Source organism: Psammomys obesus, unplaced genomic scaffold (assembly GCF_907164565.1).
Source record: "Psammomys obesus unplaced genomic scaffold, mPsaObe1.curated_primary_1811, whole genome shotgun sequence".
Taxonomy (NCBI): Eukaryota; Metazoa; Chordata; class Mammalia; order Rodentia; family Muridae; genus Psammomys; species Psammomys obesus.
Window position 1 is genome coordinate 7,740,553 of NW_026596100.1, and position 15,667 is coordinate 7,756,219.

Consider the following 15,667-nt stretch of genomic DNA (forward strand, 5'->3'; position numbering starts at 1 on the left):
TAGAGGGTGTGGATTCCCTGGAGCTGGAATTACAGGTGGTTTGTAAACTGCCCAACGTGGGTGCTGAGAATGGAACTCAGATTCTCTGAAAGAGCAAGAGGTGCTCTTCATGGCTGACCCACTTCTCCAGCCCCTACTTTAGTGCTTTTCCTCCCAGCAAAAAATCTGCAAAGGGTTTCAAGTAAGAGGCTGACTCCTGGGCTCTTGTATAAACTGTGTTGATTTCATCCCCTTACATTATCTTACTAGACGTAGGTACTTTTCCGACCATTGAATCAATGCTAGAACTTGGGTGTGACACTTGGGGGCAGGTGCAGAAGGAGAGAGAAATAATTCCATTCGGGAGTCACTCACAGATTGAATGTGGAGCTGTGGGGTGGCCAGAAGTAGGAACCTTAGAGAAGGCTCAGGGCAAAGGGACAGAGAAAGCCCTGCACTGTCAGGATTCCCTTAGAAAATGTAGATTGTTTTCTGTTAATGCTGCCAGGGCACTGTGGGGAATCAAAGCAAAAACCATTCTTGGAGAAAAGGTGAGCTATCAGTAATTTTATAAAAAGAGATTCAGATGAGAGGGATTGTTCGTGAAGGCAACCAATAAGCCATGTTTTGGCTTTTACAAGGAGAGAAAGGGAATGAGCATGTCTAGGCATGTGCTTAGACCCTAAGGGGAAATTCTCTAACCATCTGTATCAAAAACTCATTCTGAAACACTTTCTTAAGTACGACTTATTTGCTTTACATCAAACCTTTGCTAGATATGAGTTTGATTTTGCTTCTGAAGTTAAAAAAAAAAAATCCACCATTAAGCAGTGGCCAAAGAAAATTTCACAATTCCCACTTATAAGAACTATCCTAAAATAAATTCCCCCCAAACCTTATTCTTCTTGATTCATACATTCCTCCAGAAACTGAAGATATGATTTAAATGCCAAAGAAAGGTATAGGTACAAGGTAAAAACATGATGCTAGCCATCTTTCTTCATGTCCTAATGAAAATATGTTTATAATTATATCTCACAGTACAGTTCATTGAAAACTGAAATAAAAAAATACCTCAAGTTTTAAAAAACTGTCATATTGAAATGTAAATCTAAAGCAAATGCCAGATGACTTACAATAATGTAGTGCTTAGAAAATTCCATTTAAGTGGGACAAATATGCGAAGAGAGTTTGACAGGTTCATTTCTTGGGCTGTTTTGATTCCTACTGCCTATGGAAATGTCGAGGCTCCAGCCATTGTGAGTACGATGAAAGTACACCAAAAAGAAGCCATACGTGTGATTTTGGAGATCTCAACAGAACAAGAAACAAAATTTACAAAAATAAAATTGTATCTTTAAAGAAGTTGCTCCTTTCCTGCTAATCCTTTGATGTTCTATCATATGCCGAAAAAAAAAGAAGAATCCCAGGGGAAAGAAGGTGGAGGTAATAGTAGAAACAGTGCCGCCTGAGAGCACTGTTCCACCAAGCAGGAAAAACAAAGCCTTGGAAGGGGGACAGATCCCTCAGAAGGCAGCCTTGTGAGAACGGAAGGGAGTGTCACAGCTGATTAGACAGCAACTGCCGCCAGTTTTCCAGGTGGGCAATAAGGTAGCAGTGCTTACCTGCAAAGGATGCTAATTGTTATGCACTTGAGCAGGAAAACTGTATAGGTAAACCCTGGGAACTAAATACATTTGAAGGAAAAAGACTGGGGAAACAGTAACTCAGGCAGGTCAGTGAAAAGAAAGAGGTGACTGTGAAATGCACAGCCTAGAGGACTCCCCAGTGGGCAGCTGGGGATTTCATTTCACTCAAAATGAAAGACAACAACATACATTATTTATGTGGGAAGAACGAAAGATGAATGACAGAGTTTCAGAGCTCTAAGCAGACTGTTATAGCTACATGAATTTCTAGGGACTTGTGGCCTCCTTTAGCGAGCAGCAGAATGTAACCAGGGACACACACATTTCTAAGGCCGTGACCTGGGAGAATTTTTCATTGAATCCTTGGTTCTCTCTCTGTATTTCCTTTCCAAGTGGATTTCCAGGTCTAGGTCTACATGTCAAATTGGATGCATCAAACATGTGATGTGGAAAGATGTGAAGAACACACTCAGCCTAGTGGAGGAGCCAGTGACCTGGAAGACATCCGTGTGCACATAAACAACACTGTTAACAAATGGAGATGGCTACATAATCCCTTTTAAGCTAAGGATATGAATTCGAGGAAAAGCACCTCCTTGAATACTTACCTATTGACCACATGAGCATGCATGCGTGTGCATAAGGATGTGTAAAACTGTTGAGCTACCTGTTCTTAACTGTTTCTATTTCTTCCCAGTGGAATGATTCTGGATTAATAAACGGCTTCTTTAGTATACTAGAAATACTAGACGCTGTCAAATTATTTTTGTCAATGGTACTTTTCCGCTTGTGCTATGCTTCAGAATTACTTAGGAAAATTAAAAAAAAAATAGTGTAGGCTTGGTTTGCAGTCAAGTGGTAGAAGGCTTGCCTATCAGAGGTGATCCTAATTACAGCTACACTTTTAGGAGCTGAATATATTCTACTGTGTTTGAATCCTCAGGTTTTGGTTAACTACTATTAGTAAAGTTTAGATTTCCTTGATCTTTTAACTGTAGTGAGTGAAAAAAAGGTCTCTTTGAAAATAAAATTTAAGAACAATTTATAGAAATGAAAACTGAGATTTTCTAATTGCCCTATGAAGAGATTCCTAAGGCTTTATAGTGGGCATGTCATTTTTTTGGGATGAGCTCTAGCCAGCAAAGACATGGAGTGGCTTTTGACTAAGTCTGCATCTATAATAAAAAAGCAAGTATAGAGATTGCTCAGTAGCTAAAGGCATTCTGCTAAAGCTGACAAATATAGTTTGATTCCTAGAACCCATATGGTAAGAAGAGAACTTCCAGAAGTTGGCCTCTGACCTCCACATATGGCATCTGCCCCCATAAAAGAAGTAGAAAAAATATTAAAGTGATTTATTATATTAATATTCTAGTGATTCAAACCATATTCAACAGAACTGGGGAAGTGTACAGCCAAGAAATTGAGTAATATGAGATATTGAAAAAAAAAGACCTCAGTTCTTAATATTACTCCCTTAAGCATTTCTTCATACCCACAAAATAAAGATTATACTTCAAAACTGCTGAAGGAACTGAAGATTGTAATGTTCTGAATTGTAATTTAAATGTAGGATATGATGAACCTTAATGCTCACAATATTGTACTTGAGAAAAAAAATACAGCTGTAAAGATCTCACACTACAGCCCATTGCCGGCACGTGAGAGGCCTGAAGCAAACCCCAGCCATCCCCTACCAGCTGCCACACAACACAGGGCAGTCCTGCACTAAAGGACCTTCTACTTGAAGATTTTTAAAACACTAAGCTTAACAGAGAGCTGCCACTAAGTGTTACTAATACCAACAATTATGTACAATTTGTAACGAATCTATAACAGTTTACAAGAGCTGAGAATTAATGAAGAAACACTTTGAACATAAATTTCTTTTTTTTAACATAAATTTTAAATGGAATAATCCCGATGAATGAACAAAGAAAGTTCAGTGTAAATGTCCAGATGAAACCGTCTTTAATGGTAATAGGAAAATGAACTAAGGAATCAATAAATATATTTTATCAGCCAAGCTGTAGGACATAAAATTGTATAAGCATCATTACGCTATATTTTTGTATATTATTTCTCTAGTGGTCCCAGATTCATTTCCTACAGAATGAATTCCTGTTTTAGCCTTTTAAGACCATTCATAATCTTGGGCCATTTCCTACCTCTGATTTCAACATGCTTAACACCCTTTACACCTTCTCCACTCTGTAAGACAGAGCTCCTTCCCAGCAATATGCCTGCCAACATTTCTTGAGTGGTACCCTTGCCAGACATGCAGTTACTTCTCCTAAAAATGCTTTACATGGGGACCTTCTTACTCACAAATAAATGCATCTTGAAGAGAGCAGTGTGGTAAGTCCCCCTCATCCCTCATCACATAGCCAGAACATGGTGAGGCTGGGAGTTGAAGGCAGTGGTCTAGTTGGAACTTACTTTTAACTTCTTGAATATTGTTGCTCAGAGTTGTGCTCAGTGAGTTCCCTGCTGCTCATTCTGGGTGGACCCTGGAATGTTTGTCTGCCCTGAAAATATATATGAAATAATCCGAGTTCCCAGGCCCTGATCAAAACCTGCCTACTTTCCTCTTTGGAATTTCCCCGGGTAGACTATGCTATTGAATCAAATTAAAGACATCCCTGCTCTTAGATTTATAAAACATAATCAGACAGCTCATGCTTCCATTGTTACACTTCTTTATAACCCAAGCACAGTCTTGGGTAATATTAGGTATATTCCTGTCAAAAACATGGGCATTTTTAGTGGCTAAAGAATTGAGGACATTGAAAAATGCTCCAACGAAAGGCTCAGTTACCATGTTTACTTCATGATTAAAACTGAGCAAATGCGCTTCTGTTCACTCACCAGCGACCACTCCTATCATTTACTTTATTTGTGTTATCAAAATAGTAGCTTTCACTAAACAACAACAAACTGGAAGAGCTTCTGATGGTGCCTGGTGATAGGATCTCAGCAGTCGTCTGTGAGACAGACGTCTATAAAATTTATGTTGGATAAAATTCTAGTATGAAAAGAAAAGATACCCAGTCAGTCACCTATTTGGAATCAGGAAAGTCATACTGATACATACCGTGTGCACACACACCTTTGTGTTTATTGCTGTCAAGACCATGAAATGTCCACTAAGCACTGCACCTTGCCTAGACCTTGGTCTTCACTGACACAGTATCTGGTGGGTGTATAGCACCATTAAAATCAGTATTTCTGTACTTTTCACCTCAGCATGAGTGTTGTTTAAAGAGCAGTCACATTTGGAAACAGTCTGTTTTAACTGTGCAGTTCTGTAATAGTGGGTCTTTGATAATCAACACAAAGGCCCAGGAAAAAGAGAAACAATGAATCATTAGATTAATTTCATTCTCTTCTAAATTCAGCTCCATTTTTACAGCATGATCTTGTGGGTAGGAACCTGCCATCATTCACTAAGGGGAAGACACATTTATTTACTGGCCATCCATGTGAGGGAGAGCAAGTGGATGAAGATGACAGTCAAATTTCTTGGCTGAGTGAGCCGCTGTCACAGCCAATTCCTCTGAGTGTCTGTAAAACACCTTTCAGACAGTGCCACAGTTCAGCAGTCAAATGCAGATTTTATCTTACCTCTGTCCATGCAAGTCTCTGAATTCTTGTTATAAGCAAAGGCAACGTTTTATGAAAAGTTCTAGTTTTGTTCAAAATATGAAATTCCATATCAGCACTAGAGTTAACACCTAATTCAATTTTATTAATTTCAGCACAAGTCTAAAAGTACATTATATTATATGCTCACAAATCAGCTTGACATGTGTGTATATACATTGAATAAGTGTATCTTTAATGAGTTAATTAAGTCTCATAAACACAGATACTGAGAATTAATAATTTTTGTATGAGTGTATGCATAAGCATTTATGGGTCCTATGTACACACACATGAACACATACATGAAGAGAGGATATTATCCTCAGGAGCCATGCATCCTAAGAAAAGAAAGAGCAAATAGAGCTGACATAACCCATTTTTTAAATAAAGGGAAAAAAACTTAAAATGGAACTTAATCTTTAAAGGAGACTTATCACATCTTATTTATGAGGAAAGATTAATTCTGATGCTCAGAGTCTGGAATGAGCCACAAAAAAAGTAGAGAGCACCTTCACGAGACTCCCTGGAATGGGTACGCTCTAGTCAACACACGACTTCGACTCTGGGACTCTGAGAAGGTACATCAAGTCACCTGTCTAACTTACAGTGTTGGCACGAAGCCACTTCTCTTACTTATGCCTTTGTAGAAATTATCAGTTGAGGCTAGTAGATGGCTTTCAATTCTACACTCTGAATGTGGCTACTACTAAAGGCTGGTGACAGGCTACCTACTGGACAGTACACCAAAATACTCCTAACAACCCTTTCTCCAGCAGGTAGGAAAATCTGTAGCATAAAAGCAATCAGAAAAAGAGAGAGTCTATCCATCAGTGGATCAAAGCAGATGCAGAGACTCACGGCCAAACTTCGGACAGAGTGCAGGGAGGCTTATGGAAGAAGGAAGATAAAAGGACCCGGAGAGGACAGGAGGCCACAAGCAGGCCAACAAAAGCCAAAAAACCTGGGTCCAGGGGGTACTGCAGAGACTGATGAATCAACCAAAGACCATGCATAGAGAGGACCTAAACTCCCAAACCCCCTGCTCAGATGTAGCCAATAGACACCTCAGTCTCCATGTAGGTTCCCTAGTAAGAGCAGAAGAGACAGCCTCTGACATGAACTCGGTTGCTGCTCTTGATCACTTCTCCCTGGTGCAGCAACCTAGCCAACCCATACAGGAAAAAGATCAGACAGTCTTGATGGGACCTGATAGACTAGGGTCAGATAGTAGAGAAGGAGGATTTCCCCTATCAGTGGACTAGGGAAGAGGAATAGGGGAGGAAGAGGGAGGAAGAGTGTAACCAGGAGGAGATGAGGGAGGAGGCTATAACCAAGATACAAAGTGAATAAATTGTAAATAATAATGAGGGTGATGATGATAAAAGAAAAAAAACATATTGATAAAGAGAAATAAAAGGAAGAAATGCTAAAACGTGCTAGGATCACGGAAGACTTTGTGATGACACAGAGCCAGAAGCAGTTTAATCTTAGAAGAGTGATGCCTAGGAAAATAAAGAAACATTAGTACCCTGGCTCTAAAGCAGAGCTTCGTGTGTTCCCCATAGGTAGTCAGTTGCTCAACTGAACATATTTCTATTTGCACTTCACATTTTAAATTATGTGAAAGTGAACACATTAATACGACTGCTTCAGTAACACATTCCGAGGTGTATTTATAGTCCTCAGAGTGACCATCCCCGAGACTGCACACTGCTGCCAAACTCCAGAAACAAATCAGCAACTGTTACTGTGAAACCCACAGTACTGACCTGTGACAACTGTATTTACACAGGTGTGCGTGGGGGCCTTCCCCATAAAGCAAGTGTGAAATGGGAGGAGCTAAAACCACCCCGAACTTAAACTGAGAAGATGTGATACTGGAAAAGCAAAAAATTTTTTAAAGTTTTTATAGACAAATATTATTCTCTCCTAGGCTGCCAAACATAAGGATATGAATGAGTATATTGTAAGTTACATTTGGGGTTACTCAAAGAACTATAATTAGGGAGTTAAGTTGTTTTTCTATTTTTAAAGTTACTCAGTTTAGAACACAGACTTTCCTAAGCTTGTTCTTGGTAATGTCCAGCTACTAGACCAAAAGCCCCTCAGGCAATGTTCAGCCTGTTGTGGTGTTATTCTCATTCTCAGGGATCAACTCCTGAGCAATTCTGTACAGAGTGTTATTATAGGTTGTGTTTTGTCATTATTATTGCAGCCAGAATGCGGAGAAAAAACTTCATGCAAATCGTTATGGCTTCGAAGGTCTATAATGGACATTCCTGCGGGAAGCACCTCATGAAAATTCATTCTCAGACTGCCCCATGGCTACAATGTACACATTTTACTAGTCACATAATAGCCATTTTAGGCAGCCCACTTGAAAATTAGTTGCGCAGGACCCAAGTACAACTCTCATTACCATTAACTTCCCAACATCAACATTTCAAGCCGGAAAAGAAAAGCAAAAAAACAAAACAAAACAAAAGAACACGGATAATTTGTCAATCCTATTCCTTTCCCAAACATTAAAAGTCTGTCATAAGGGATGCTTAAATTAAAACAATCTAGATAAAAAACAGATGGTGCCTTGTCACATCTCCTAGGTGATTGAAAGACACATCTGGAAAGGACCTGTCATTTAAGAGTCTTCTTCGCCTACAATATAAATAACAGAATGGGTGTTCCTTCTCTTTCTCACGTTCTCTCTTCCTCTCTTCCTTCTTTTTCCTCTCTGCCCTCTCTTCCTTTTTTCTTTCTTACTTTTTTATTCACCTACCTGACTGATGGGTAAAATATTACTCTTCCCAATGTTGATTCTAAGTATCGTCTATTTATAACATGAACCACCGGGTAAACAATTTTCTTGAATGCAGAGAAATTAAGAGTCCGGACACGGACAGAAAGCCGATATTGTACAAATGGGACCACACAGCAATGGCGACCACTGACATCCGGGCCTTACCTACCACTACTCATGAATCTCTCCAGATACAGTTTGTAACCTTGTCTCCAGTGGCTGCCTGCAGTTTCTTTTTGCATTAGGCATGATAAATGCAGTTTGGAAATTGACAGCAGAAGATTAATACACTCATAAGCATCAAAGGGAGCCTTCTACTGATTTCAAATAGCTGTTCACCCTTCCCCCACTATCCAAAGAATACTTACTCACAAAGGCTTCCTCATCCACAGGCAGGCGCATGGACATGCAGAAGTATGTGTCAGACTGTCAAAAAGAGAAATATCATAAACTCCATGTTAAACGACTAAGAGTAGGAATGCAATGAGAACACTGAGGCGCATGGCCACTAAGACCGTAGGAGAATAACTCCTGCGATGGGAGAATGCCTGCTGAGGGCTGGGCCGCAGGTTAGCACGAGACCGAAGTCTGAATAATTTAGATACATTAATTTTCCCCCCTACGGTGCTTTCATAAACAATTTTGGAACTTGTTTACAAGGGTCATCATCATGAGTTATATTTCTAGCAAGGGCATGTTTAAAAGGTGACATTTTAAACGCTTCTATAAAACTGTGGAAAATGCGTGATTTGAAAATAGTAAGAAGTAGTTCTGATCTTTGCTAATCATAAAATTAAATAATTTCCCATATCATTTTACTTATGCCACAAATATTAATTACCACAAATATTAAGAACAAAAGTTAGTTTTAGAGATAATATTGCATATGGTTACCATCGTGTTTTAAATTTTCATGTAATTTGTTGAAGAAATCAACACAATCTCAAATTAGTCCTTCTTCCCAGTTCCTGTTCCCTTATCTGAACTGTCACTCCTTCTGCTTCAATATTCCAGACATTAACGTTACATTCTTTAGTGACCCAGTTGTGCTGACTGTGATAATGGTCCCATCTGCTCTGGAAACGAGTCAGCAAGATCACTGGAGTCCACAAGTTCAAGGCCAGCCTGCATATCATAGCAAGACTCTACTTCTAAATAATAAATTAAAGTAATGAAACAAGAAAAATTGAGCAGCAAAAGCTTCAACTTGAGGAGAGCAGGCTTCTGAAAAAGGCCTAAGTGGAAATCTGTATGCAGGGAAGTGCGTGCTAGGGTTGATAATACAAAGGTAGCTGCACTCAGTTAATAATTCATACTTTATACATTACTGTTGCAGAGTGCTAGAATCAACAGACCCCAGCAGTACCTATACAGATCACCCAAGTGTCCCTAAAGTACAGTTAGCAGCTAAAAATCATGCATTTAACCTTTTTTAAAAGCCTTTGTCTTAGAAACAAAGAGGTTGAAGTACACAAAACAAGTAAGGTAAAATTTGAAAAAAATAAAAAATTTAGTTCAGTCATCATTACTACCTCTGTTCACGACATTTTTTTCAGTTGAGAAAACAGTTTCACTTCTTACAATTTCTTTTAGAAAGTAGGTGGTGAAATGCTACAAGTTATTCAAATAGGCTAAGCCCCCCAAAAATCTGGAACAATGAACTTTGTATATGGAACCCAAGAGATATACAGACAAAACAGTGTTTGAACATCTTACTACAATGGCTAAAATTATTCATAAATGTCTTATACTGTTAAAAACCAATGTTATAAGACATTACTATTCTAAAATTAGTAATCTTGATATGCTTTTGTATTTGAGCATTGGGAGCTATAAGAAATTTAGAAGCCGTATTTTTTGTGACTCTTATAACCCCTGCTGCTATTTCTGGAATTACGCTTATTTTGTGTTAAGCATTAGGTTAGTGTTTTCCTTCTGTTGTGCTACCTAAATCAAACCAATATGGTAGACAGACACAATCACTCCACTGTAAACTCAGTAAGAAAAATGATGGACCTTTATTGAGATCTTACTATGTAACACTATATTTTCCAATAACTGACTCCTTTCCACCTCAAAAGAAAGTGCTATGATGTCGGTACTATTAAACCTACTTTACAGACAGAAAAACTGAGGTAATCCAAGGTTTAATAGCTCTGCAAAGATGTACTACAGACAAAACTTCCCCCTTGATCAAATTTTAGTCATGCACTTTGGAGCTCTCTTCTCAACCAGGTATAACCTTAGCCTTCCAAAACTTCAGATTCTCAGTTCAAACCATTTTTTCCTGCCTTCTCCATAGAAATATAGACAGGAGACATGATCAAACACTAACACACATTTCACAGATAAGTACTACATCTTTAGGATGACTCTAACATCTCTTAAGACACTTCATTCTACAAACAAAAATTATTGGCCACACCAGCCTAAAAGAAGTAGATAGGGCTAGGTCCCTGGGTGCCTATTAAACTAGGTACTTTGCAAAGGTTACAATTCTAATCCTTCCTCTGCCTCTTAAGATGTAAATACATTGTCTTTAACTGTCTTCTCATATTGGAGGAATACTGCTCAGTTCCTGGTGCTCTGCTCTGGCCCACACTAAGGCAGCCTGCCCTAAAGATACAATAAGCTTGCTTCTCTTCCCCGTCATAGCAATTAACAAATCCAGATGGCCTAAGCACGGAGGCAAACCTTTTCATAATTGCCAGCACACCCCAAACTTAAAAGGTTGCCTCCCTTTTGTTCTGGCAAAGTTCATGTAGTTCACAGTGGATAAGCTTTCCTAAGCAAAGAGTCATGGCTGAATGAAATCTATCCTTCTCACTTGGAAACCCACAAGTACAGCTCATTTAACACATCACTTACTCCAAAGCCATGTGACAAATAATGACTTAAAAACAAATATAGCAACAAAAGTAATCAAAGTTGTTTAGCATATATTTAAAACAAACCAAAAAAGAAAAAAAAAAGATTTGGATAAAATTCAAATGAAACCAAATTTGGAAAAAAATATGTTGGTTTTACTCTTTTGTTGTACAGTTCAAGTGATGTCTGGAATAGGAAGTTATTGAGTTAAATAGATATATTAAATTGTGGAAATAAAAGAATGGGACAGAGAAGGGAGAAGGAGAGGTAGAAGGAGTGAAAAGAAGAGGAAAATGAAGTGGGTGGAAGACAAGAAAGTTACTCAATTATTTTGGGAAAGAAAGTCTATAATGGATCCAGTGTTAATGCTGGCCATGAACCTCATAGTCTGATGTACAATCTTACTTATGCTCCATTTTTGAGATACAGAATAACTTCTGCATGGAGAAAAGAATATATGGTTTTCCACTAACACTGAGCACATTCAAAAACACAGCATAGCAAATCAATAATTTGCCTTCGGCTGAAAGCTCTGAAAACCACACAGTTCAATAAAATGGAGGGAAAGATCTGTTAAAGAAACAGGAGATTTTGTTTTGGAATATTTTGTTGCCACAATATGATAGTTAGAATTAAGGTAAGAGTCCAAAATGTATGTGAAGCATGCACCTCTTTCGGGGTGAAACTGGAGAGACAAATGGGAAAGGATGACTCAGGGGCGTCCTCAGTGGTCTCGAGGTTTGCTGAATGTGAGTACACACAGTCTTTATAATGTTACTTCACTTTTTTCTCATACATGCATTGTAACTAGAATTAGCAGACAGGATCTCTTTCTTTTTAACAGATTAATTACTGTGTTGATCCACTTAAGCCCACCCAGGTAGTTGGTGCTGGAATAGGATTAAAAACCTTCTAGTTTATTCCTGTAAGACCTTCAGGGAGAATGAAGTATGTTCTTGTCATTTTTGTGATATTAACTTTTAACCTGTTTAAGTTTGTGATTGTGACTCACTCTCAGAAATCTCATGATTCTATGTTTTATAAAGACTAAATTCTATATTCAAATAAGATTAAATTTCTTCATAACTGAATAGTGTTTTTTTTTTTTACCCCTGAGATGTAATTAATTGGAAAATTGGTTGAACAAAGGTATTTGTCAAAGTATTAGATTATGTTGGTGATTGTAATTTTTTATTGAAACATTAATTTTATAGTAGTCCACCAATCACATGTTCATTTTAACCTGAAAGCCCATTATGTAAGAACTAGATGTTACGTCTAAATATCAGTACTCTAACTCTGAGTCTTTGTGTACTAACTGTGATAGATCAGTGATCGGGCAGCCTTTTATGAAACAGCACACCAGCGTGATGTCAAGAAAAGAGGGATGCACACTGTTAAAGAAAACGAGTGCAGAGTGGTGTGTTGGCTCATACTTGTAATCCCAGCACTCATGAGGTTAGAGACAGTAGAACTGCCAAAACTGTGAGGCCATTCTGGGCTATTTAGTGACTTCTGGGATAGCCAGAATGAATAGCATGGCAAGATTCTTTCTCACTACATGTAAATAATGAATAAATTATTATATCACTGATATGGTCAACAAAACCAACTGTGCTTTTTAAATCATGAACACTATTTGTTTAACAATATCTTGATCTTACAGTCTTTGCTGTTCAACAATGTTAAAAGGGGCTCAGTGTCAATTCTGACAGCCTGCGTTCAATCCTCAAGATGCACTTAATAAGGGAGAGAGGTAACTGCCAAATGCAGTCCCTGACTGTTACAAGTTCATCACGATACACATACAACCATACATGTGCACATAGAGACACATATGCAAATGTAAAAAGGTAATAAAATTCAAATAATCTATAGACTCTGTCAGAATTAAGCCTCTGACACTTTGACAAAGAGAGAATATTTACTGAGCCTATTGTTCCATTTGAGAAGTTTCCATATCATCTATTTACCACGGTCATGCCATCAGATAGGCTCACGATAGAATTCTATCCAAGATAGACACGTGAAGCTATGGAAGATGAGCAACTTGTTTGCAGAAAATACACTTATCTAGGTTTGATAAAATACGATTTATATGCAATTTTCTAAAGCAGCTTTCTTTACAATATGGAAAAAGGAAGCCAGGTGAGATAGTGCACTGCTTTAATCCCATCAGGCCACAAAGGCAGGCAGATCACTGAGTTTGAGGCCAGCCAGTTCTATATTCAAGTTCCAGGCCAGCAAAGGTTATACACTGTGACCTTGTCTCAAAAATACAACAGACAAATAAAAGGAGCAATTTTCAGATGTTTGTAATATTTAAAAATACCAGTCTTAAAACACAACCTCAATTGTTTATCTGATTAATGGAAGCCATAAAGAAATCAAAGACATATAAAAATTTACTAAGAAGCTTAATCCAAGTACCCTAAATCCCCAGTAGCACCTGAAAATGTTTCATAAAAGCTTGATGGTAGAATGCAGCAAATTAGAGCAGACCTACAGTTCTTCAATTGTCACCATTGTGTTTCTGCAAAGCAAAGTGACTTGAACACATATTCACAACTCATTTCAATGCTTCTCCATAATGTCTGTGGAAGACACTATAATAGGACCTTACTGCCTACTTACAATCACCTCTTCATTTGAGCACACAGTCCTGGGGAGAGTATACTTCAATAACTCAGTCCCACTTGCTAGCACCAACCTTTGATACTTTTTTTTGTTTTTTTTCCTACACATCACCATTGTGAATGCTTGTTTTTACACTGTGGGAAGAACACTGAATTAGAGCTTGGTGCCAGGGGACTGTCTGTAAAGTCCTGCAAATTCTACTAGCATAAGGCTCAGATGTTCAGGAAGGAAAAATAACAGGAATCTAAATAACCACAATTTCCACTATCTGTTATGGTATATCAGCCAACTATGAGTCAAGAAAGATACGATAATGCTGATGTCTTTTTACTGCAGCTATTGGGAACTATATAAGAACAAGCCTATTTTTTTTCTTAAAAAGAAAATGGTATGCTAAAAATACAGGGTGGGAACCTTATTACTTAGGAAGTCCTGTCATATACTATTACTAAGTATTTTTAACCAAGAGTACTTATATAGACAGTGGTTCAGTAATGGCCAACTTAACAGAAGAAATAATAGTCTTTGTTTTTATTTTGTCCTTTAAAAAAAAACTGAGGTGCAATAGTTTTTATGGAAAAGAAGGCCAATAAAGCCAACTGCTTATTTAAATTATTATGGGACAAACAGAACCAGCTGTATACTATTACATGTGGAAGCGGCTGAAATAAAACCAGTAATTTTTGTTTTGGGAAACCAAAGGTACCATTCACATTCTAGTGCTGAATGCTATGATTTGATCCTGATTGGATAATATCATTTTATTGTGCAGACAGAAAGAATTCCCCAGACTGACTTTACTGAGAAGACTAGAGAACGCAGTGACCAAAATAGGTTTCCAAATAGATAATACAGCTCAGTTTTCTGAGCTTTGCAACCATCTGATCCCTGAAAAAATATTCTGTTGTGTATAGCAGTTTCTGGTAATTTAGCATAGTTATCTGTTGTTAAATAACCACAAATATCAAAATAATGAGACAATGAGAGAAGGCAGTGTATAATTTGCTTAATGGTGTGTGTGTACCAAATCATCATGATGTATACCATAAAACACAGACAGTGAAAATAATGCCCAGCAAAAGTAAAAGATAGCAGAAACTGGCTTTGTGTTTCAGAGTAAGTGGGTCATAAGCTCTTTATCAACTCCTTGTCAAACACACACAAAATCCAGCCCAAACCATAAAGGGTCCACAAAGTGCTACATGTTCATCATACTCAGTCTGGTGTAAGTCACTTATCTACACAGAGACCACGAGAAGTCCACGGTGGCTGCTGCTTCTGTCAGTGCAACAAAGGAAAGAACTGAAGGAGATCGGGGCTCTCTGACAAGAATTTTTATTACAAGAATGAAAACACCCATAAATAATTTTTCAGTATTTTTAATTCATTTGGGTTGGTTTATTTCCTGCATGGAATCTTTTGAAAGAAGTGGGAAATAGTAAGATCTGGAGAGGACAGGAGCTCCACAAGGAGAGCAACAGAACCAAAATATTTGAACACAGGTGTCTTTCCAGAGACTCATACTCCAACCAAGTACCATGCATGAAGATAACCTATAACCCCTGCACAGATGTAGCCCATGGCAGTTCAGTGTACAAGTGGGTTCCATGGTAATGGGTACAGGGACTTCCCCCAATTGCTGCAGGGAGCAGCCTTACCAGGCCACAAAAGATGACAATGCAGCCACTCCTGATGAGATCTGATAGACTAGGATCAGAAGGAAGGAGAGGAGGACCTCCCCTATCAGTGGACTTGGAGAAGGGCATGTGTGAAGAAGAAGGAGGGAGGGTGGGGTTAGGAGGGGAGAGGGAGGTGTTTATAGGGGGATATTAAGTGAATAAAGTGTAATTAATAAAAGTTTAAAAAAAGTACGGGAGAGGTGGGAAGGCTTGTGTGTATGTGCTTGTGTGAGTGCATGCATGCGTGTTTGTGTGTGTGTGGTTGTAGAGATAATCTGTGTGTTATTGTGGTTGAGCTAGGTATAGCATTAGTCATCAATTTGGAACCCAGAAAGAACAAAAGTAGAAAAAAGATAAATTATTGTCTCTTTCTCTTTAGCTTGGAGCTGGGATATAATTTCACATGCTTGGTC

At 38.3% G+C, this 15,667-nt stretch overlaps 1 protein-coding gene across 12 annotated transcripts in view; it reads right to left on the bottom strand.

Moving 5' to 3' along the window:
* The window catches only part of Pam (peptidylglycine alpha-amidating monooxygenase), a 295,916-nt gene that overhangs the window by 130,768 nt on the left and 149,481 nt on the right, over positions 1–15,667 (bottom strand). For all 12 annotated transcript variants that reach the window (XM_055628355.1, XM_055628353.1, XM_055628350.1 and 9 more), the window contains exon 4: positions 8,439–8,496. In XM_055628355.1, the coding sequence (XP_055484330.1) occupies positions 8,439–8,496 (58 nt within the window). The remainder of the gene's footprint in view (positions 1–8,438; positions 8,497–15,667) is intronic.